At 31.2% G+C, this 26,334-nt stretch overlaps 2 protein-coding genes across 4 annotated transcripts; one reads left to right on the forward strand and one right to left on the reverse strand.

The window, feature by feature from the left end:
* Positions 1 to 320: 320 nt before the first annotated feature.
* LOC139491074 (copine-3-like) lies at positions 321 to 24,231 on the reverse strand. 3 transcript variants are annotated; one of them, XM_071278379.1, is made up of 17 exons: positions 24,107 to 24,231; positions 16,991 to 17,290; positions 15,695 to 15,774; positions 15,075 to 15,187; positions 14,306 to 14,430; positions 13,388 to 13,482; positions 11,296 to 11,379; positions 10,993 to 11,058; positions 10,149 to 10,250; positions 9,727 to 9,805; positions 8,920 to 8,976; positions 7,540 to 7,710; positions 6,259 to 6,411; positions 4,876 to 4,986; positions 4,154 to 4,282; positions 2,282 to 2,480; positions 321 to 490 (listed from the first exon to the last, which is right to left on the reverse strand). In XM_071278379.1, exons 2-17 carry the CDS (start codon positions 17,183 to 17,185, stop codon positions 414 to 416), a joined length of 1,836 nt encoding a protein of 611 aa, XP_071134480.1. In that variant the 5' UTR covers positions 17,186 to 17,290; positions 24,107 to 24,231; the 3' UTR covers positions 321 to 413. The 3 variants fall into 3 exon arrangements, with proteins under 3 accessions (XP_071134480.1, XP_071134483.1, XP_071134482.1); XM_071278382.1 differs by lacking the exon at positions 4,876 to 4,986; XM_071278381.1 differs by lacking the exon at positions 24,107 to 24,231 and having other exon boundaries at positions 16,991 to 17,307.
* Positions 21,577 to 22,921, forward strand: LOC139491075 (uncharacterized). The gene has a single exon (XM_071278383.1). The coding sequence runs from the start codon at positions 21,628 to 21,630 to the stop codon at positions 22,297 to 22,299; it is 672 nt and encodes a 223-aa protein (XP_071134484.1). The 5' UTR covers positions 21,577 to 21,627; the 3' UTR covers positions 22,300 to 22,921.
* Positions 24,232 to 26,334: the final 2,103 nt, after the last annotated feature.

Below are 26,334 nucleotides of genomic sequence, written 5' to 3' on the forward strand. Positions count from 1 at the left end.
TTTCTATATCATGTATATGGAAGACAAAAATTATAACATACAAAATCGAAATTTATCAAATGCTTGCTATTCAAAATCCTGTTTAACAATGTACTGATTCATATATACAAAATAAGAATTGTTCAAAAATGTAGAAATTCAAATTCAAAAACAAAATTAAATTAAATTAAATTAGTACGTTAACACATATCTAAAGTGACCAATCTGACTCTCTCCTTCTCTTTCTCTGACTCACTTAAAAAAAGTACACACTCATACATTAAAATCTGACTAGAGTTAGAGTATCCCAGTATTAAATCATACTTATAGAGACTACCATGTTGATTTTCCATATGTTCAGAAAAAACATACACATGTATGTAAAACAAGGTTACTAAATACTATATGCACGTGTTTTTTAAAAAAAATTGATGTTATAAACAATTATCAATGTCTGAGTATAGATTCGATCCTGGTTCAATTTGTGCACCACATGTTGGGCATGAAGGACCTGCAATAAAAAAATCCGTGATCACTGATTCAGATTTAGAAATTTATAAGAGTTTACTTATTATAATTCTTAATTCAATTATAGAAATATCCGGCCATCCGTTTTGAGCATATGACATAAAATAAGGAAGTGCAGCTATATGGTGCAAGTACAGACTTTTCGTTTATAAATATTATATAGAATTCAGAAGATATACAAAGTGTCGTCAAACGGGTTGTCTGAAATTGCATACAATGTTCAGCACAACATGATATAACAAACAAAACTTCAAATCATTCCTCAACATAGACTCTTATTATGGACGAACATACTGGCAGATTTACAAACGAAATAATTTCTGCAACTCAGATGACTATTTAAACAGGTATTTCTGTCATTCGTTATTAAATTGTTTTATTCGATCAGACAGCCACTTAAAAGAAACTAGAGGCTCTAAATGTCCTGTGTCGCTCACCTTGGTCATTGTGCATATTTAAACAAAGGACAAATATGGATTAATGACTAAATTGTGTTTTGGTGATGGTGATGTGTTTGTAGATCTTATTTTACTGAACATTATTGCTGCTTATAAGTATCTCTATGTATAATGAACTCGGCCCAGTAGTTACAGTGGAAAATATTTTGTAAAAATTTACAAAAACCCAGCAACCCAACAAAGGGTTTCATGATTGGTCTGAAAATTTCACGGCAGATAGATCGTAATGATCAATTTTGTCCAGTAAGATTTGCTCTAAATGCTTTGGTTTCAGAAATATAAGCGAAAAACTGCATTTTACCCTATGTACTATTTTTAGCCATGTCCGCCATCTTGGTTTGTGGGCAGGGTCATCGGACACATTTTTTAAACAAGATACCCTTATGATGATTGTGGACAAGTTTGGTTAAATTTGTCTTTATAGTTTCAGAGGAGAAGATTTTTGTAAAAGATACCAAAAATTTACGAAAATTGTTAAAAATTGACTATAAAGGGCAATAACTCCTTAAGGGGTCAACTGACCATTTTGGTAATATTAACTTATTTGTAGATCTTACGTTGCTGAACATAATTGCTGTTTACAGTTTATCTCTATCTATTATAATATTCAAGATAATAACCAAAAACGACAAAATTCCTTAAAATTACCAATTCAGGGGCAGCAACCCAACAACGGGTTGTCCGATTCATCTCAAAAATTCAGGGCAGATAGATTTTGACCTGATTAACAATTTTACCTACTTTCAGATTTGCTCTTAATGCTTTGGTTTCAGAGATATAATCCAAAATCTACATTTTACCCCTATGTTCTTTTTTTAGCCATGGCGGTCATCTTGGTTAGTTGGCCGGGCCACCGGACACATTTTTTTAACCAGATACTCTAATGATGATTGTGGCCAAGTTTGATTAAATTTGGCCCAGTATTTTCAGAGGAGAATATTTTTGTAAAAGTTAACAGACGACAACGACGACGACGACAGACGACGGACACAAAGTGATGAGAAAAGCTCGAAGGACGACGGACGCAAATTGATGAGAAAAGCTAACTCGGGCAGGGTGAGCTAAAAAATAAACAAATTTCAATTAATCCAAATTGAGTAAGAATAACTGATCGTCTGTCATCTCCATGAACGATTCGAATAGGTACTCGGGTAGATAACAATCAGACCAGAAGAATTGCAGATGACTTTCGTCGTTTGTCTATTGTTGTTTTGATAAAACAATGTGTATACCGGTTCGTTAATCTTTGGTTGCATATTTAAACAAATCCAACATACAATATTTAACCAAACGGTATACAGTGTGTGTATACCTACCGTTATGGGACAATCCTGATAAGGACGCCGATGAAGTCACTTTTATCAGTTTTGAAGATACCTCCATGTCATCTTTCTCGTTGTCCGGATCAAACCATTCTTTTTCAGTGCGTAGAAGTTTTGCCTTGTTTGGATGGATGCTGTTTATTTTCATGTATTCTAAAATCTGCATTGAAAGAGCTGCAAACGATTCTCTAGCCTATGATAGTAAAGAAATTGAAACAAAGCGAGATAACTCTAATCTTACTAAGAATCTAATCCGTTTCGCAGGATATTAAAACTTACTCTAATGATAATACATAGTATTTTAAAAATGTAAATGTCTAGATCTTCCTTTTCTTAAGTATAATCGACCCAACAATCAAACTTAATTAATACGGTATAATGCATGTCAGCCATGCATTAAAGTTGACCTTTATAAAAAGAAAATATAACTGCTAACCGAAACGTGAGTGCATTGTATCTTACAATAAACGAAGAATATATGATTTAAGTATATATGAGTATTTTCAATAAATATTGATATGGACATTTTTGTAACTCAAAAACAATTGCAAAGTTGTTCATAATGCAACAAATAATTGAGATATAATAATAGCATTAAATAAAACTCGCTTATTTATTGGTTTAGATATAACGTTTATCTAACATTAAGTCTTTTGTCGAACTCGAAGATTCGCAGAAAATTGATGAAAGCATTATATTCAGAATTAACAAAAGTAGAATTAAGCATGATTGGGTTAGAAAAGAATATGCTAGGCAGTATGACACGGATATGATTGATGAATAACATTTCATAAATGACAAAATTAATAATATCTGTCACTTAGAAATCTACAACCTGTATCCGTATGTATTTTTACAATGATGGATACCGTACATGCGCAATGAAGATATATCTTGACATTTAATTTTTTTTCTTCAATGTGTTTTGTTTCAACATCAATATTAGAAGTGCATTTAATAAATAATAATATATTGCAAGGATTATTAAAGCTTATAGGTGATTTTGTACCTTCATAATATTCTACAAGACAGTTATATATATGATATTTAAAGCAAAAACAATTGTTATCAAATCGTATTACTTAAACAAAACGTTTTGAGAATGCAGATTGCCTTTTAAAAGTGTACTATATATATAAAACATGTTTTTTTTTCGTAAACCCATTTAAATTGTCATCGTATTTTCATATGCTGTTCAATAAAAATTCCTTAAGTTAGAAGTGACCTGTATGGAAGAACTTTGAAGAAAATTGTCTGATTTAGTTCTGCATAATATTAATAAAACCTCTTTATGCAATGCTTTAAAAACGTATCAGGTAAGAGCATTTACATTTAATGTACTAAATACTATTAATTATTTAATTGAAAGATATATTTTTGCTGTGATTAAATCGAAATTCAAGGAGATCAAGGCAAAATTATTTGAAACGTCAGTATAACATTTATATAATCAAATGCCATGCTATGTATTTTTAATCTTTATTTGTAGATAAAAATCAGATTAAGGAATTTTTAACATTGGCATAGTTTTTTTTTTACGCAGTCCTCTGACTTACAATTTCGACATCATACTTAAATATGATGGGTGTTTGAGTAAAAACGGCCGGAAACTTATATCAATTATATTAAATAGCATTGGACAGCATAATTTCAATCATTAGGTTCCAATTCAATCTTAGAAATCTATCCCATGAATTATAAACCCGTATTTTTGCGAATGAGTTTGGTACTCTATAATATAACAGTTAACTAGAAAATGACTGCACCAATAATATTTGTGTTGACTCTTAAGGCTTGCTAATTTCTTAGGCTATGGAGTGTTTTGTAAAGCAGGAGATAAAAAAAAACGAGAATGAGATTACTTACTGCAGAAATATTAGCACTTGTATTCGTATTGTCTTTTTTAAATGCTGCAAAATATGTATTACGCCGAAGAGCCTCTTCCTTTGTTTTGTCATTTTTCAATTTGACTTCTCGATCTGAATTAAATTGCCCCTAAAATAAAAGAAGTATAACACATGTCAATGGTTGTTGTAAGTTTAATGTTGACATGTCTTCAAAAATAACAGTTTAACACCATCAAAAATATCTATACATCACAGGGGATACGAACATAAGAGTTCGCAAAAGGTTCAAACAAAAACATGAGAGGGAGGGGGTGATAAGCTGCAAAAAAAACATACATACATACATACAAGGTCAGATATATAGCCTCCACTTCAAATTTGGGTTGATATCATATACTTCGGAATTATAGTTATGTTCTAGTTTTACTGACATCTGTGATTTTAACATATTACAATCGATTATATCAAATAGGGAAACAAACAGCCAAACACGTGTTTCGTGAAACACTTCATCTGGTTTATCCATATCTTAACGCTTGAAAAACATCAAACATTTGACTACAAACAAACCAACAGGAATTCATAGGCTTAACAAGTAGGTTTGTGTTAAAATGTGATGCTAATAAGTGTAATGTTGTTGTTTTATTATCTATATGTCTTTCGTTGTTCCATATATGATGATATTATTGTTATCCTTAAAATGAAAAAGTCTTTTTACAATTTTTTCTATTGCATTATTACCATTAATGAAAAATCCGCAGGTCCAACACCGATGATAATGATGGATAATGGAAGATGACTAACAGACACAACTCGACGTATGGTCCGGTCTAAGTCATTTATAACACCATCCTATAAGAGAAAAAAAAAAACCAATGGTTTACTTTATCTTTGTGAAAATCTATACTTATTTATCACACTCATACTTGTTAATGCATATGCATACATAGAAAGAGACGTGTAACCTGTCAACACACACAGTATCGCTTCTTTTGGATTTCACTGCCTAACGGAGTAGGTCCGGTAAGGTCCGATTTTGGCCTCAACTTACAAGTTCATCTGACGAAAGAATTTTCACACTTTTTAAACACTTAAGTGTCTATTTCAGTTGATTCAATTAGCTTAAGTGAAAGGTTTTAACTGATTTAGTCGTACAAAACGCTCCGATTCAAGCTGAAATATGAGGAATATTTGTCCCATTCAAGATTATAAAAAAAAACCAGAAAACGTTGGTCTCACTAGTAAACGAAATTCATTCTGAAACATTAATTTCTACCTTAAAAATCAGAAAAATAAATTGTTTAGCCATTTTCAGTCTTTCAGTGAATTTGGTACAGTTAATTTGGTTCTATTCCGTAGGTTTTCATGCAATTTAATACAAAAACAAACGAGGTTGACGTGTATGGGTAAATAACAACTATTAAATAGTGTGAACATAGAATAAGCAGATCTTAGCTGACTGAAGACAAATGGTCTGAACAGTACTGAAATAACTGCAGTGAATATTTGAACGAAAGACTGAAAATAAAATACCATTTTTTTTAAATCTAGCTTTGAATACTGTAAACATTTGTCATATGATAGTTCAAATATCGTAAACTTCGATTAAGGTTTGACAAAGTTTTTGCTGCATATATAAAATATATTTAACAACATTTAACAACAGATTGAGCCGTATTGTTGACTTCGATGACGATGAAATGTTTTGGAATCGCTAAATTATATGCATATAAATGTTGCAGTTTTGTTTTAGTCCTGTTTTTTAATCAGTACAATGATTTTGATAAAGCTTGATTTGTAGAGCATTTTAAAGAAATGCAAGGAGAAACACTAATTTTCAATGCAATTAAATCACGTTTTTTGCAATTTATTTTAAACAGTAAATGCTGTGTTTTTGTTGAATGCCCATTGTTGACTGTCTTTGTATTTATAACAATTATTCCGCTCATTCACCACAGAATTAGAACTTTACATAACATTCAAGTAGGGGAAAGAAAAATACAAGTTTTCTTCAAGTTAGAAGTAAAATTGAATGAAGATTGGTGGTAATGAACTATCAACTGATCAACATTGATTCGGATATTGTGAAATCATGAAAATATAACAATACAATTTATCCCTTACCGTAATGATCAGCAGTACAGTATACACTTGTTTATTCTGAGATGTATTTTCCCTCTCTGCTATATTCGCTGCCTTCTCAATGACATGTGCGACACAAGTAGGTCCACCAAATTTGAGATTACATACTGCAGTTTCGTATGCTTCTGTTACTGCCTGTATTATATGTAAATATAATAATTATACATAGGTATAGACTAAAGGAGTAGGTCCGATAAGGGTCGATTTTGGCCTCAAATTTCAGGTTCATCTAACGAAAGATTCTGGACACTTTTTAAACACTTAAGTGTCTATTTCAATTGATTCAATTAGTTTACTTAGTATATGAAAGATTTTAACTGATTTAGTCATTTTCAAAAACGCTACGATTCAAGCTTAAATATGAAAAATCTATCAAATATGCCAAACAACGTCACATTTCAGATGGTTTTTGAACATCCGTGTTCATCATCAACCTTTATATATGTTATGTATTATCATCAAGTACAACTTACATTTCAATATTATGAATGAACACGATTGCGGCCACTTTCATTTAAGACGGAAACAGTCTAAAATTTAACTAAAACGCTAAAATTTTGAAGATTTCAGTAATTTTACATGACTTAATGATGCTAGTACCCGATATATGTGCATTGTATTGTCAAAAACAGCCCATATTTATGTAACAGAAGCATTCCAGTAAATAGCTGAAAGATTACATTTTCAAAATTTTGTAAAACTTCTATATTTTTGGGTCAAAAAGGGGTTTTACTGAACCTACTCCTTTCATTTCAAACAGTTTAGTAAATATATAGTTGTTGTGTTTAACGACGCTGTCATTTAAATGAAATTTTCTTACTTCTATAGAATTTCAAAACTCACAATTGATTCATTTTAAAATATTGTTCTAGCTGAACTGAATATACGTTGTATGAAGTCAAAATTGGAACTATTAATAAAAAAAGATAGTTACCTTTGAAACATTGTGAAAAAATAAATGCAAGACAGGAAACCATAGTTGAAATTCTTGAACTGATATCTGAAGTTACCTTATATTTTTCTAATCGATTAAAGAGATTTGAACATTGGTAAACTAGTGTTGCCTATAGCTATATTTATCAGCAAATCAACTCCACTTTATTAGAAGTTATTCCAATGTAGATAGATTTACTCCCAATATTTTATAAGCATTTTTTTTTTGGTGATTTTTTTCTTAGAGCTTATAAACTGAAAACGTTATATAATACATCATTAATGTTCATACACTTAATGCCTATTAAATAATAAACATATTTCTTTTACCTTGATTCCCTTAACTGTGTATCTGTTTTGATCCCCTGTCAAAGGAAAACAGTATGGAAGATCCCTGTTTGTCCATTTAGCACCAAACCCAAATGCTGTTATTTGTCTGTCATGGTTGTACTGAGTGATTAAAGAACCGATTGTTTCTATTGCATCTAAATATTGATTGTCCTGAAGGAAAATATTGAACTAAACAATTAATTACGGGAATCTTGATCAATCAAATTTCCAAACAAAACTAATCAATTTACCAAATTTGATTATGTCAGTCTTGGTAAGCTATGCAATGTGCAATGTAAATGAATCTTTGACAATACAAGCATACCGTAGAGTATATACCTGACATTTTTGTTATTTACACCAAATCGTAAAGTAAATTTGAAGTAATTTAAAACATAAGCTATGTAATGTATTTATGATTTTTTTTTTTTTTACCTCAGAGCCAAATGTATGCAGCTGGATTTATACGAGAGAAGTTTATACCAAGTACACACTTCGTCTCGCTTACATGTATATTGGAGTTTGCACATTTTTTTGAATCTTTGAATCTGTCTAGTCTCAGATTGTATCATGAGAAAAATGAGGTAGTTGGCCATGCTTTAAATACATTTTGAAATACAAAACATGGACCACGTGGGTTCTGAACCTTTTGTCAAAAATTGCAAGTAAGAAGTAATAACACCCTTTCGTTAGATATAAGAATATATATGTGAATGCATTTATGAGTAATAACATAATTATCACTGATAGGTGGCTTACACATCCTATATATAAACATAGATCTATAGATTTGGTAACTTGTTGAGTTCCAGTCTGTGCAAAATAAATGCAATGATTTTTGAGATACTGACAATATCACATAAGGAGGATCGGGTTAACTAGTTTAAAGTCTAGTGGTAAAATATTATGTACACATCGGGACGAGAACGTGTTTTAGATAGGATATCAATTAACAACAACCGACTCTTTGGGTCAGATTTTATCGATCATTCACAAGATTGCAGTCAGGAGAAAGAAAAGACCTATCAGGCGTTGCTTTGGTCATTTACAGCGTTTTAAAACTTTGTGTTTGGTGGATTAATGAAAGACTGATTGATTGATTGATAATTGATTGATTAGGGATTTACATGTGTAAATGTCTGTCTCTGTCTTGTTCCTTTCACAGCTTATGTTATAGGATACCGACAGTTCTATACTACATCATTCTATTTTTACAAGAACCGTTATCCCTGATGAGTCATTATAAAAAAACAATAATGATATTATTTTGCTCTTATAGATAAAATAATCACCAAACGAAAGTATCAATTATATAAATGCAAACATAATGTGCAAGGAAAGAATGTATAAGAAAGAAACAAACAAATCATACTTACATACCCGTATATCAGATATGTTATGAAGCGATAATTCCTCGTCTATATTACCATTAGAGGCCTATATAAAATTAAAAAAAATATGAAATAACAGTTCAACATAACTTTTAATGACAGTGTGATAGTATTGTATTTTTTACTGGACTTTTTTAAGAGTCACAGCAATTTCTAGTATAGTGTAAATAAATAGATCAAAGCTTACAAATGAAGGTGACAGTAGTTTACCGGTGTTCAAATCTTGTACATCGAATAAAAGCGGGAAAGCAATCCATGACGTGACATCTGTGTGGTCGTGTATCAACCACTAGAAGCTGTTTGGATCGTAGTTTGGAAATTGGTTTGTTTTAGATCAATATTGCCAACCCTAAGTAGACTGTTTAACCGACAATCTTCTGGTGAAATGTCATTTTTTCCGGCGTTCTATTACAATACTTGCTTGCAAGTTATTTAAAAAATAGTCCGATGCTGATCATTTCGGATGCTTGCAGAGGTACAGAAGAGGTCATGACAAAACTATAGTAAGTTTATATGAAAGTTATACCGTATGTGAAAGGAAAAAAATCATTTGCAACTTTAAATTATCATACTAGGATTATCGGGGAGGGAGGGCATATAAATGAATAATAGAATGTGTTTTGGAGTTAAGTAATTCCTTTCATGGTGTATAAATGAATATAGTTATATAGTTATACTTTGTATTACTATGTCGTTTCGGATTTTTAATGTATTCAGGTTGTTGTTTAAGTGATGGTTACCTAACTTTATTATTTCTTCATATTAAAAATTATTTGTAAACAGATATTAAACTTACAGTAAAATCTATAGCTATTACTAAATTGAGCTCCAATCCACCACGTATAAAATCTAGTAACGTATAATGTAAATCTACCCTGTGGAAATAAAGAATATATCGTCAACATATGAAATCCCTATGTTCGATGTGTCAATCGAGGATATGATTGATGATTGATGTTTCCTAAAAAAAAATAATAGATCGACTGACCTATACGATATACATTTCAACTGTTTTTTATGAACAAAAGTTTAATTAAATTCATGATTATCACTTAAGACAAAAAAAGATATTATAATTTTCAGACAAATTTAACTGTAAAAATTTTTTTGTTCGTTGTAAGGATACTTAAAGTTTAATTTAAAAACGTTACTCATCATTCAGATAGCTTTATATATTTTTTTCTTTTTCTACTGACTGTATCAATAAAGTTAACTTACCTGAATTGATAAAAACGTAAGGAACCAGTATAAGTTGGTTTCTTTTTACCCGATTTCTCCTTCTTTGGACTAGATAATGGTACTTCCTTATAATGACCATTCCTGTTATTATAAATACAAATTTACGTATTTTCCAGTATTCCTGTTTGTTAAAATCAGAAACAAATTTCATAAATACAAAAAAAAAACCATACAATACGATATGTTCCACCATCTGTCGAACTAGAACTAGAACACTATCCATTCCAAAACAGTGCACGGAATAACAAAGGGCACATCAATAAGCGTTTTAAAAAAAGGTGTTAGAAAATTAAAAATAAATATAACAACAGAGTGAACGACAATAAAAAAAAACAAAGGTACACGTAAAAGACCGTTGCTAAAAAGACACAAAGAAACAGGATGCAAGTTCAATGTTCTTATCATGTGAATATAGAAATGATTACTCTAGTACTCTGTAGATGTGGTATGAGTGTCAAAGAGACAGATTTCCATCCAAATCACAATTTATAAAAGTAATTCTTTATACATTGTAGGTCAAAGTACGGTCTTCAACACGGAGCCTTGGCTCACACCGAACAGCAAGCTATAAAGGGCACTAAAAATTACTAGTATAAAACCATTTAAACGGGAAAACAAACGGTCTAATCTATTTAAAAAACAACAAACAAGAAACACTTATTAACCACTTCAACAATTGATTAAATATTTTGGGTCTTTGAAATAGTTAATATTTCTATGGATGTTTTATCGGGTGCTCAATAAAAGAGCTTGTCATTTTCTCCGTCTTCAAGAACTGTTCTAAATCTGGTATCTACAGTTACATTGTACCACATGTACTTACATAGGCTGATTGTTCATATCTCTGAGTGAGGTAATTTTTCTTCCTATCAAATGATAGTTGGAACCACTGAAAATAAGAAATAAAAAACAAAAGCGTTTTAACAATGAATACTCCAAGGACAATGATGTATCACTTTTCCACATAATCTTATCGTGTTTGCTTTTTTCAAATTAAGTAAAAAGTCTAATAGGTCTTACAACTATGCAATTATTCAGGATTGTTTAAGGTTTAAAAAAATGATGTGATGATGTTCTATTCCTGTTCAGAAATTATCATTTACATTGTATATTTTTGTTACCATACCTATAATGCCAACATGAGAACTCAATATTACGATCCCATTCTGTATTGCACAATTTTTGAAGTGAAATCTCAAACGGTCGCCACCTGCAAAACAAACAATTGAAAAAAGAAATAAAACGAACCATTGACAAATAATTTTACAGATAAATACAATGCATGCCCATTAAATGTTTATATTAAAGATTAAATAAACCACACATAACTGAATCTTAGTTACATTTAATAAACAAAAATAAAAGTAAATGTACATGAGACCATTTTTCTTCATTTTGCATGATCTCAGTTTATCAACATAAAACTTCATAGTAGAATCTCCTCATTTCATTTCAATTAATTATTAAACAAATGTAGCCAGGCAATGTACTGTTATGGTATGTACTAGTTTACTCGTTGTATAGTAATTAGCATGTTACCATTTCGGAGCACATTAGATCACCCTTTGTTTATGTAGGGTTCCGTGTGTGTTGGTCAGTCTTCAATTTTCTATGCTGAGTTTCCTATACTGTTGTTTTGTTTTTAATTTTTTACCATGACATTGTCAGCTTGTCTTGTGCCTATCTAGTACAGAAGCTGTTTCTATTAATGGAATTCTACGAGCAAAAATGACGCTTTAGCAAAATTTTGGCAATTCTAACCCTGGAAAACCCTGCATCTAGATCTCTTGATGATGAAAGTACATGTAGAAACATGTATCATGTAAAAAGTTAATAATTTCCCCTTGGAATGTGCATTTCATGTACCCAATAATTAAACCCGAGCTATCACAGGTTTAAGGGTATATAAGTAACAAAATTTATCGTTCAAATCATGACAACACAAAATAAAATATTTCCATTTGTAAATCTATAAATTAAAAGACACATTATATAAATTAAACTTTACTAAAGACGCTTTAAGTTATAAGTAAAGTTTATTGATTATTTTTATCTTTACATCCCATTACAGACTATAGTAACTTAACACAATAAGAACTTCGTAAAAGGCACATTACTTGTACTGTGAGAATTTAGATGGATCTTTAATTCGCTTATCATGGGTCAAAGATCATACACAATACAAATGGATATCCTGCAAAAGGTTTTCTTTAGTTATTAAAAAGTGTTATCCAAATTTAAAAAATGTGACAGATTTTATCTAAAACGAAATATTTAACTTCTACTTATAATACAAATAATTCTACCACACAGGCATAGTGCGTTCAAACTAAAATGCGACTTATTGTGATTGATGTTAAGATCTTTACATTATCTGTAAATGAATTTAACCGCAGTAAATCAACATCAGTGCAATTGATGGAATTGAATCTGGATATACTTGTACGTCTTCGAAAGCAACTTAAACTAAACACAACACCAAAATACCAAGTTTAAATTCAAAATGCAGTACATGTAACTGTATTTTATAACAGAAACGTGTGTACATGTGTACCAATATTTTGACATTTGTACCTTTGAAGTCTGTATGTTTTGTTCACACATCGTTGTCAATATGGTGGAATTTTCTGCGATTATCATACAAGTGAAAGGTTTAGCTAGCTATAAACCAGGTATAATCCACAATTTCACCATAAAAAATGCCAATACCAAATCAGGATTATTACAGTCATCCATTAGCTGCAGTAAAATCCTACCTCAAACATCCACTGACTTGTTTCATTCTTGATAACTCGACATGAAATGTGTACGCAAGGTAATCGACAAAACATAAGTATTTTTGACATATTGAAATCACCGTGTTCAATTATGGATGATCCACAACAGCAAAACTGAAGCTTTTGTGATGATAGCCTTATTTTCAATACGCTTTCAATGAACCCTGATAAGTTTTGTAAAGGGAGTAAAATTTTGTTTCCGTAAAAAAAAATTAGAATAAAAAATATAATATAATGTCCGATCTGCTTTAAAATTAAGATAGATGTTACTTGTTCCGATATAAGTAAAGTTAACCCTTTCATTATGAAAAATAGGTTAAATTGATACGAAATTATCGAATTTAAACAATTAATGATATTCCAATTGTCTGTTACAATTGCCTGATTTTCAAAATTGTATGATTACTTTTCCATATTTCGTTTTTTTTTTCTTTTTCTTACCTAGGATTAGTAGACTTATATACAATTTCTGTTCTGTAAACTGGAAGGTAAACTATATTTTCTATACTCCGTGATATTTCAAGATACACGTCTGGCTACAAAAAAAAAACATACATGGCTTGTTATATTTTTTTTATAATCATCTATTGATTATATATATGAATTGTCCTTACATTCTTCTAAAATTAACCTGGTTTACGAACCAGGGAATACTATACACATGTAATAGATAAAAGAGACTATGAGGCGAAATATACCATAGGGACCTTCAAAATCAAGTAAAAAAAACTGACAACGCCATGCCTAAAAAACTACAGACAAACGATAGTACACAAAGCACAACACAGAAAAAATATAACTGAGCAACATGAACCCAATCAAAAACCTTGGGGTGATCTCAGTGCTCTAGTGGGATAATCAGATCCTGTTCCACATGTGGCACCCGTCATGTTGCTCATGTTAGTACAAACTCAGTAATAAGTATAATGCGGTAGCTCACATTTGGGAAAATCATAATCGTTTTATACAAATGTCATCATACTTTTAGTATTACATAAGGATTGTTTTTATTTGAAACCGGAATCTAAGCGTTATCTTTTCTAAAGACATATGTTTAACGTAAAGTGATTAATGTTTCATGCATATCAGGACAGGAACAACATATTTTTTTTTGTAATAATGTGATACGATAATTCGGGTCGATGTTTTAACGTGCTAGTTTACACGGTAGCAATTCACTGGATTGTTGGTTATCCGCACAATTCTGTTTATTGTTACACGTAAACAGATGAGGCAAAAGTAGAATTTTTGATTGATAAAGACAATGAAAACTCACACATTCATTTTAAAGTAGTACGTATGTACGTGTTCATTACGATAAAGACTTAGTCCGAAAATAAATTCAGAGTTATTGTGTACCTTATTCATAGAAAATAGTCCCTTCTTATCCAGTTTATGTCCCTGAGCATGAATGCTAACTTTGTTTCTAGAGTCTTTCAATATTTCTGTTGTGATATTGATCATCCCTCGTGGACGCGAGTCGCCTGCAAAAATAAATGAAAACAACATTAATTTCACACCCGATTAGCGGCTAAAAATAAAAAAGAAGATGAGGTATCATTGTCAACGAGACAACTCTCCACAACACACCAAATGATATAGAAATTACCAACCATAGGTCAACGTACGGCCTTCAGCAATGAGCATTGTCCATACAGCATAGTCAACTTTAAATTTCCCCAAACTGACAAATGTAAAATTGCATCTATATAGCGGTTTATATGATAGAGGTCTTGAATTTTAAATATAATTATATATTTATATATACATATTGGCTTTTTGTTTCTGACTATGTTTTGTCCCATTATTCTTCTTTTCTTAAAATCTCTTATTTTTTTCTTTTGTTATTTTTGTCTTTATTTCCTTTTCTTTTCCAATTATTCACCTTTCCTTTAATCCCATATATGCAGGTAAAAATCAATGAGTACGGACTTTTAGAGGACGACGTAAAAATACCGCTAACGTCATAGTTAAAACGTTAAGGAAACATATTATTACCGTCACAAACAAGTCAATATACATTTGTACGTTCATGTACTGTGCGAAGCCAATGTTCTAACGGTCAATACAATCATATTGACTCTGCAAATAAGACAAAATTATTGCAGAAGACGTATTTCAACATTACCTGCAGTTCTAAGGTTTTTACTCGTTGTGCAGACAGTTTTTGGATAGTTTAACAATTTGTCGAGGGTCACATCAGTAAAGCCAACGAAGTCGTGATGTTTGAGATCTTGTGAACTGAAATGACAAAATACTAGATAATTCAATTTAATATTACAAATATAGATAACTCTTATCATAATGCAACTAGATAACATTGAAAGTTTTATTTTTAAATGATGTAAAATGAGTTATACATGTATAAATCATGTGTATATTGTGTTCATCGCATTTCTTATATTGGCGACATTTTTAAATTGGTAAAGCTGGGGTCACACATAATCAATTTTTACTGCCGTACTTGACATGACCATTCCCGATTAAACATTGTCAAAAGTCTGATGATGATTCCCGATAAGTAGGAATCTGTTCCGAACGTATATATGACTGCGGCCAGACAATGATAGGACATTCCAGATCATGGAGAATAGTAATCCGACTTTTATTAATTTTCGTGTCTTATCGCTGTCTGAACCCAAACGAGAGCCAAAACTGGCACTGTGTGAAGCCGCATTAATATCTGCATTAGAGACATTTAGAGAAATCAGTGGACAATAATACCTCAATTTTATTTATAATACATACCGACTGTCAATGTCATATAGAGAAAATTTCAAATGCTGTGTAACTGACGGTTCTAAATTGACGATGAAGGAACTAACAAACTAAAAAAAAAAAATGCAAATTATTTGTACACCTTTCGTGAAATATCATCCAATACAAAACCTTCATTGTCAAAGTTAGTAATGCCTAAAAAGTCTATAAGCAAAACACTAAATCCATCATTTATTAAAATACACGAAAATGAAAAATAAGTATTCTCTAAATTTGTTATCTCTCCATCTAAAAACGGGTCTGTCCAAGTTTTATAAAATTCCAGGATTATTTAATTGACAAAATCAGTAACGCCTAAAGCAGAAACTTTGACAGTAGACTGTATCTCAAGGTCAATATAATATTAGCATCAAATGCAAAAAAGAAAAAAAAAACATGATATGTTTATGTCAATTAACTACAGTTGAATAAAGCCAAACTAAATTAAATTTAAATGGACATCTATGAGAAAACCATGCAGATGGTGCTCCATGCAAAGTTGTTTGATTTTGATAAAACTTTGCTGACATGTTCAGGTTGACCTTATATGAAAGTCAAGCAAGTTTGAAGCCCTTATACTGCTGGTAACCATGGCAACGATAGAAATTTAGGGTATTTCCCAGTTTATTTATAGATGCATATACTGAAATGCATAGATTTCATAGATTTCTCAAATAAAAATAAATACTATAAAACTTCTGAGTGTTTAAATACTTTAATAGCACAGATAGGATGTGTATGAAGTATAAATCACATAATTTTATTAAACATAATGATATATATAGAAAATAAGGGCGTGGCAAAACACATAAAGTGATAAAAAATATGGCCTTTTCATCAAATCACACTAAAACAGACACTACAGCCCAAAAGTCGCTTTAATTTACCCTAAATGTCAGACATGCATTGCATTTTCTTTGGTTCAAAATATTTTGAAGGGATTTCGGTTGCAAATTAATTTTATAGATTTTATTGATCATTTAGATAGCCTCCCCCCTTTTTTTTTGGTATTTTCGCAATAAATTTAGGAAAGTCTCATATTTCAATTAAACCAAGCATTCAAAAATAAATACTTCAATTATACAGATTGTATTATGCAAAATAGATACATTCTAGATTTTGTTAGGCTGTATGTCACAGTGGGAGGAGAATAGTTAAAAAATCAAACTGAATTCGGCTGGCAAGATCGATTTCTGTCTATTTTTTAAAATTCAAATATGCAAGGATCTACTTGAGGTATACGAGGTAACACAAACTCTATAATAATTATATTTGTCTCTTACTTACTCTAGGATTCAGTGTATTCCGTATTGCCTCTGTTCGTCCATATTCCTTCCACTGTCCAAATTGTTTTATGGACATAACACACATTGGATCAGTCTTAGTGAATTCATCCAAGTCAGCAAGATTGTTACAACTGATTAAAATTTCAATCTTAGATCCAGAAAGAGCTAATAATGCAGGGTCTATTTCCGATGTCATAGTAACTAAACATAGACAATTCCTCTATAAGTGTAATATATTTAATGCCATTTTTAAACTGTAGAATTCAAACCACATTTCATTCGGGATCTTTTCAGTCTTGTCCTGCAAAATATGTACATATATGTAATTGTATAGTCGTGGTACATAAAGGCAACAGTAGTATACCGCTGTTCAAACTCATAAATCCATGGACAAAAAACAAAATCGGGGTAACAAACAAAAACTGAGGGAAACGCATAAATATAAGAGGAGAACAACGACACAACACTACAATGTAACTAACACACATAGAAACGGACCATGCATCAGACAAAATCCCACGAGAATAACAAATATAACATCAAAACCAAAATTAATACATGAATTTGGGATAGACAAGTACCGTGACACGTCTTATCATAAATGTATGACTGGATGTACTTAATTATTCACAATACCTGTATATTATGAATGTCTATAGTTTCAGGTATCATATCCATTTAAACTGTCATGGTTTATAAATATGTAATGGAGAAATTTGCCATATTGTGCAAATAATTAAATTACTGGTATTACTACATCTTTTCGGTTTAAATCTCAAAATCAATAACCTATAACCCTTTACAAAAGAAGGGTTATGAGATAAATTTTCTTGTGATATAACTACATACTTCAACTGTCGCGAATTGTCCATATATCAAAGGGATATTTGTCGTGCTGCTGTTCGTACAAGGATTGTGAACTAAAGGCACAATAAGTAAATTCCTACAGACTATTTTACTCCTAGCGAGTTCTTTTCAAAGTTCTGGTATTGTAATGCGATTGCTCTCTGAACACGAACCGTTCAACGTTATCCCTAAGTGAGAGTTAGTCCAAATTTTCCTTCGTTCATTCTTTTTAGAACCTACCTAACTATATTATATTGACACTGTTCGGATTACTCGCTATTTGAGTACTTAGTCCAGTTTGTCCATCAAATGTCGAATGCAATTAATAGTAATATTAAGATGAAAATTAGTAAATCTATTTTTGATGACTTCAATATTAATATTAATGTACGACTGAAACCACTCTGATTTGTAAATTACCGAACAATTATCATTAACGAATGATTTGTTAACAAGGAGACTTAAGTGTCTGTATGTTTGATGATTGCGTGGCATGGAAATTATCTTCTTGTTTGGGCACTACAGTTCCTATTGTCCGAAATTGATTTTATAATGTTCTACTGCACATCCTATTACCGACTATTTGTTCTACAAATGCAACACCGCGACAGGGGACATATACCAAAAAGTCCTCTGTACATGATTGCGAATTACATTGTGTTGCAATGACGAATGGAACGGCGCACAAGCACTTAATTGTGACTGTTTTAACTAAATTTTAAAAAAAATTGATCGTAAAGTATAGCGAAACTATATGATTTTACGTGTTGTTTTTTTTTATCGATTTCAATTTTGTAATATTTGCACTTGTACACAATGTCCTACAGACAGTTACACTGGTAATAAGTTGGACTAGTATATTCTTAAAAGAGGGTAGTATACCTAACCTACAAATTACTTAATGCCTCAGCTTACAAGCAAACTTATCAAAGATATTACTTTAACCGACACAATCAATGCATTTTGCTGTAAAAATGCTTAAAATTTTGTCGTCTGAGTACTGTCTCGTAGACGCATACTCATATTCTTTAACACTATATCAAAGGATACGCTATAAGAAATAGGGGACGGAGAGGAGTACCTAATAAAGGGAACGAATATTATAAATTTAGTAATATGCAAAATAATTTAAAAATAGAATTAAAATAACATGCGTAAGTTACCTACAAAAATATAAAATTAAACAAGCTAACAAAATACATACCAATTCTAAATAAAAGGTACAAGGTCCGAGTATAAAAGTTGCGATATTTCCCCTGTTAAATATTTTATCACTATCAAAATATTTTATGTCCATATTTTGACCTTTTAACTTATTTGATCTGCTTTAAATGAAAGTGAAGAGTTAATCTTAATTGAAATTCATTATAATGCTATAAAAATACAAACCGGGTTCATCATAATGCAATGAAAATACAAACTTGTTTTTTTCACACTCAAAAGAATAAATCCCAGTTTGATAAATAAATGACTAACAATATTTGTGAATCCGCTTAATGATCGATGTTTATACTATTGTTATTGTGTTGTGTTTAAAACTTTAAACAACAAGATTTTTGTTTTGTCAGGTTGGTTTATCTAAGGCTTTGAATTTCAGGATGTTAAGATATTGTGCGTCTTGATTCAAAGAAATAATAAACTGTAGCCTACGGGGTCAATCTATCATATTGAAAATATAATAGCTCAATATTTCTAATATTTTATACATACTTATGTGTTGTACACATTGTATGTAGATTAAATTCTGTCTATATAAACATCATATCCATACATTTTACGGGTAATGTGTCTTTGAAGGAAAATAGTTTGAATCTGTATTTTTATCAAGCTCGCTTCGCTACGCAGAAGCGTTCTTAAATAATCACAAGCGCACTTTTTCTCTTATATAATTTTATTTGTCTTTTTTATGTGCATGTTTTTTACTATATCTACTTTGTAATTTTTAGTGAGGTTTACCTTGAATGCAATAGTCCATAGAATATACATTTACAAGGCCCATAACTCCGAGGAAAATAATTTATCAGCTATTATATTCGGATGCTAATGGAGGCCTAATATTTCTACGCCCCCTCCCTTTCCCTGCGTCGTGTTGCGGCGAAGGACAACATTGCTAAGTGATATATAATGGAGAGAACGAACATATTTAGATTTTGAATAAACTTAAAATAACTAATTTTAAAAATTGTAAGACGGTTAATGCACGACTTTTTGTGTATGTTGTTTCGGTCCATGCTATGGCCCGGTAAAAGAAACTAACGCTACTCAGTACGGAAAGACACAGATGTACATGTATTAACAAAAGAAATTTAGGTAGGAATATAGCAACTACATATAAATTATACACAAAATAGTTATGAAAGTTCCAGAACTAATGTTTTTTTTTTCAGTAACCGAGAACAAGTCAAAAATCACATTTAACAGCCAATTGGATTTTGAAGAAATCAAAGACCAGCTTTATACATTCTATCATTCTGTGCATCCGGGGGCTAGTGTTGCTATGTATCTGAATTGCATTATACACGGTTAAGGATTCTTGTCTTTTAACTCTTGTTGATATATCGTATCTAATTTTATTAGTAAATTATTTTATATGATGACGGACTGATAATGTTTAAAAAGTCGTCCAGTGGCAATATTTCGTGGATATCAAAACAATACCATACAAGTCATTTTAAGTTTGGCATAGTTGGTGTTGATCCAAAATCGATTGGACTAGAGGCGAGCATGCTTCCACGAGACCACCTAGACGGTTATGTTACTGTCATAAAATCATATCACAATAAAAATTTGTGGCAGGGATTCTACAAACTTTTCTCTAATTTACATCAGATACAATAAACTCTCTTATGTTTTTATAAATATATCATTTATCTTATTTTGATTTTTCGATGAATTACAAGATCCCGAACAGATTTTCTATTGATTGTTTTTGGTCCCCGAGAAGATATTAGTATTCGCTTTGTAAATTTCAGATCATTATCAAAACATAATAAACGTCCAACGACTTATGTATATTTCAACTGTTATAATTGATTTAATCAGTTTCAAACTAAATTTATTTCTTTAATGAAAAACAAACACAATCAACAGTAGAAATAATACAACACGAATGTGTTTTCATTTAAATTGATTTGATTTCTATGAACCAAAAAAAAAAAAATGCTATAACTGTTTGACTCGATTTTAAAACAAATTCAAGCCTTATAAGGATCACGTTTAGGTAGATTGTAATTTAAAAAAGTACTATCCATGTAAAAGAACAAAACTTGAGTGCTATCTGACATGCTCGATTGTAGGATTTAGGATACGACTTCATGCACTTTGTATAAAATAAATTTAAAAAAAAATGAATGATCGATGGTTCAATAGACAATTTTTATACCATACTCAGCATGTTCAATATTATAGAAACCCCACCTTGCATGTCTCGTGATAGCGTGTTCGCCTAAAGTGCGGGACGTCGTGTGTTCGAACCCACCATATTCTTTAAATGATTAGTATTTCCTGCTTCTCCGGTAAGCATGTAGTATGAAGGGCAACTTTAAAGTTCGGGATTTGAAATATTTGCCACTGACATTCAGCTAAAGATAAATAACCAATAATTATTATATAATTCAATTGTAGAAGTAAAGTGAAATACAACTTCACAAATTATTTTTGTCTTTTCACATTGAATATGACGTTCCAGTTACAATTGGTCCAGAAGGAGTTACGGTAAGGGGGCATATTTTGTGACGTCGCTACTCTCTATTAGTAACGGTTGTGGTGGCGACACGATGGCCTGATAGAATTATGGAACCCATTGAAGATGCAGTAGAAGAACTGATACCAAAATTTTATAGGCAAGTTACAACATTTCAACAGTTAGGTAATGCCACTGTTTCGTGTATGGAAAGTGTCAAAGTCATGCAAAAAGCTTTAAAAGGATTTAACGTTACAGTATTGGAACTATGTGGAACAGACTGGTCAAAATATGGTCATTTTAAAAACGTCCTGAAGGACAGTGTAGATTTATATTCATTGCTAGAGGAAGATATTGCCAAACTTGGCAACGGGTTCCAACAGTTCGGTGAACATTTTCATTTAGTTTTGGAGGCAAGGGAAGCAAGAAAAGAACTGAAAAAAGAATTAAGAAATGTCAGAGAACATGTCGAACAGGTTTATGAAAGTGACAGAGCCCCTATTTGGGAAAAAGAACAAGCATATCAAACGTTAAAACAAAAAGAGGAAGAAAGCATCGAATTAGATAATCTCGTAGTACAAAGGATAGAAAGTCTACAGATGAAACAGAAGTTGTTCCTATACAACCACTATAGAAAGTTCCTGTCAGCTCATAGAATATTTTATCAAGAATGTTTAATAGTGCAAGATATGATTGATGACTGCCTAGAAGATTTTCTACCAAAGAAGAAAAAAGACACTACAGAATTGTCAACCCTTCCATATAAAGAAATCTGGAAATAAAGATAATTGAAAAAAGGTATAAATGCAAAGCAAAAAATACAAAAGTCACGTTTGTTTATCTGAAGAAAAAAATCTTTGAAAATATAAAAATGAATACATTTGTGTATATACAGCAGTATATAACTTTATTGACACAATGATATATTAGGGACGACTTCAAAAGTTCAATGTAGGATAACAAACTTAATTCATATATTTTTTTCACTGACCCCCTTCTTAATTTGGGAAAAATTGATACCAATAAGGATATATATACATTCGATGTCAATTAAACAAAACTTGCTTCAATTTTGACCCCCCTCCCGCCCCACCCCCAAACTATTTGAATTAAGTTTTTTTTATCCTTCATTAATTTTTTTATGTCGTCCCTTATCAGAAACATGTATTCAATGTTTATTAAATAACTATTTCATATATCTCATATGGCTATTTTATTGTGTAAAATACTATTAGATAAATTTATTTTAATATTATTTGATAACTTAACCATATTAACCAGTTTAAAAAAATCTTAGTATAAATGTCAAATCAGTATTACTGAAAGTTATAGATGTAATCATAATTGTTGAAGATTTGTATTATTATGTAAACAAGTAAATACAATAAATATTCTTGAGTATAAGACACCCTTTAGATCTTACTTTATCACGAATAATAAAATCATTCAGGACTATTTACAGTACCGATCTGATTAATTTTATCTCATCAAATAACCATAAACAAGACTTCATCATGCTATCTACAGATTCAGGTTTTATAAAAACCATCTTCGCTGCACAAGGATTACGGCCCAGGAGGAGAGTGGACCGTGGCCCTTGGCGAGCGAAGATGTATAATAAAACTTTTGACTTTATTTTCATGGAATAAAGACGTTCCTAAAATTACTTCCATAGGAAACTAATATTTAAAAACAAAGCAGATTACATTTCACGACAGCCCCGGCCCATTGGCCATTATATAAAATGTTGGTGTACAGATATGAAATGATACTGCACAAATATATATAAGAGATGGTGATCTATTGTATATAATACAAAAGATTTAAGTGGACCAATTTTATTTTCAATGCGAAAGTTTTTCGACCCAGGATGCGACCATTCTATACGATTATATTTCTTTGAATAAAATCATGGCATAAGCAGAAATCAACTCAACAACACAAAAAGAATTAAAGCCAGCAATTTGTTTACATACTATACTATATCTTGTCTTGCCGTGTCTACTTTATATCTTTTATGACAGGGTCAGGCAAGTGAAAAATAAAATCCCATTTCCCGTTTTATATTACTTCGTGTTCATTACAGATAAAGTATGAATACATTTAACATAGATCTCCAAGCGACTGCAAATACCATAACAAACAACATACATGAAGTGTCATAAAAGTTTAACAATTATAGTATCTGAGCCTATTATGCTCCGTGTTGAAGGCGTACATGTACTTTGACCTATAATGGTTTACTTTTTACTAATTGTGACTTGGATGGAGAGTTGTCTCACTGGTACTCGTACTACATTTTTTGTTGCGGGTTTCGACATAACAACAACCTCTCTGAAATATTTCAAATTGACATAACATTTGACAGATGTAAACCAGAAAAGTCCTTTTACAAAAAAATACACAAAAGTACCCCCCTTAAAACCCAAAATAATTTAGAATGTGTTATAAAATGTGCTCCTTATTAAACTTTTGAAATACAAAGAAAGAACCTTGAAAAAAAGTTTCTAATTAAAAAAAAACCAACTAAATCAGACATATCGAGAAATTATACCGGTATGTAAATATTCTGTGCATTAAATATCTTACCTTATATTATATTTTAGATTCTTTATTCATATCGCACTGTTGGGAAGAGTTACTATTTATATTTGCAAACAACTCCGTTGAGGTTTAATCTCGTTTAAATCCATTTTATGTAAATATAATTCATCCGTAGTACATTTAACAATAGTTATCGAAGTAAAAACATGCACTGAGGGGACTTAATATATAGGTAATACACATATTGTGTAGAATTTTAAAAATCAATATTTGATCAAAATATTATCATTGAGTATTTAAAGTATAAAGAAAGGTTAAAGATCAAATACAGGTTCCATTTTGATAAGCTGAATTAAAACTTTTTGAGATTATCTTGACATGAAATTGATTAGTTACATGTAGCTGACCGAGTCAGTATCTCATAAAGCTTGACAGTTCTAATTTGCCTAAAGAGAGGCTGAAGATAAAAAAAAAAAGGGGGGGGGGGCTAAGAGCGTATTCCGAACGTACTAAAAGCGTTAATATAAGTTGTTTTTTCCGGCTTCGGGCTTTGGGTGATTGGAAACAATGCTCTCAGACTTTCCTAGTTTCTAGATTTGGTAATTCGAGATTGTAATAGTGTTCCATCTTAATGTGTCATCGGTCTTTTTTTCATTTTGTATTTTAGACAAAAAATCCAAGAATAACTATTATAGACACTCTTATCTTTCTCTTAGCGAGTAATAAGATATTCTATTGGCTTAAAGGATAGATTAACTGTATACCACCATCTTGAAATGTAAAAAGGTCTGTCATTAGTTTTGCTTAAGTCTTCAAAGGAGTAGGTCCGGTAAGACCTCTTTTTGGCCCCAAAATATAGCGGTTTTACAAAATTGTTAAAATGTAAACTTTTACTTAGTTATTGGATAGTAGAATGGTTCTGCTACATAAATATGGGCTGTTTTTGACAATACAATGCACATATATTGAGTACTAGCACCATGAAGTCGTGCTAAAATACTGAAATCTTCACAATTACAGCATTTTAGTTAAATTTTAGACGGTTTCCGGGTAAAACGAAAGTGGCCGCATTCGTGTTCATCCAAAATATTGAAATGGAAGATGTATTTGATGATAATACATAACATATGTAAAGATTGAGGATGAACACGGATGCGGCCACTTTCGTTTTTTACAAAAACCATCTGAAAAGTGACATTTTTTCGGATATTTGGTAGATTTTTCATATTTTAGCTTGAATCGGATCGTTTTTAATGACTTAATAAGTTAAAATCTTGCACATAAATTAATTGAATCATATGAAATAGACACTTAAGTGTTTAAAAAGTGGTCAAAATCTTTCGTCAGATGAAACTGAAATTTGAGGCCAAAAATGGTCCTTACCGGACCTACTCCTTTTTTAGACAGATTGGCAATTACGTGATGGAATGAAGAAAAATAACTGAATTATTGAATTTTTCAAACTGAGTTATCAAATACGAAATTTTTGTGTGTGTATGAATCAAATTGTCTACTTTGCCTCTTAAGGGGAGATCATTCAAACGGGTTGATATGGAAATTTTCAATATTTTACTTGTAGCAAGTAACAAGGTCGGTCACACATTTGTTTTCTCTTGTTTTATTCTTAAATCGTATTTAATTTTCCAGAGTAAATATAAATTTGAATCGTTCACCTTAGTGAGATGAAAAACATTTGCAACCAGAAGTGACGTATGGTTTTTTTAGGCCATGCTAGAACGAAAGTACCGACGCACTATTCACTCGGATAACTCTAAGGTCTGACGGTTTGGAGATAACAGTGTTGTGTTTTAAGATTTGCCTACGTTTTGATGTCATCTTTATTTCGAACACTATCTGCATTTATTGTTTAAGGCTTATTCGAAACTCAGTGAACCTCAAAAATGGTACCTAACCAGTCAATCGATAGCTGTCGTCTATTAAAGGCCCTGAAATGAAAAATGTGAAACAACTGAGTAAACGAACGCATTCACTCACATACCAGAAACAATCTACAAAATACAGTTGTGACAGACATCAACCAACGATAACCACTGAAGTATACGCTCCTAACTTGGGACAGACACATAAAGTATGTGACTTGGTTCAACATTTTTGAGGGCGGCAAGCCAATTTTAGACAATGGTACATGCAACAACACAATAGAAGAACAAACAATATAAAATTATAAACTAAAAACAAATACCCGGTATGAAAAAAAAAAAAAAAAAAAACGACAACAATGTAACTACAGGCTCCTGTCGTTTCCATTCTCA

Source organism: Mytilus edulis, chromosome 10 (genome assembly GCF_963676685.1).
Source record: "Mytilus edulis chromosome 10, xbMytEdul2.2, whole genome shotgun sequence".
In the NCBI taxonomy this organism is placed as follows: domain Eukaryota; kingdom Metazoa; phylum Mollusca; class Bivalvia; order Mytilida; family Mytilidae; genus Mytilus; species Mytilus edulis.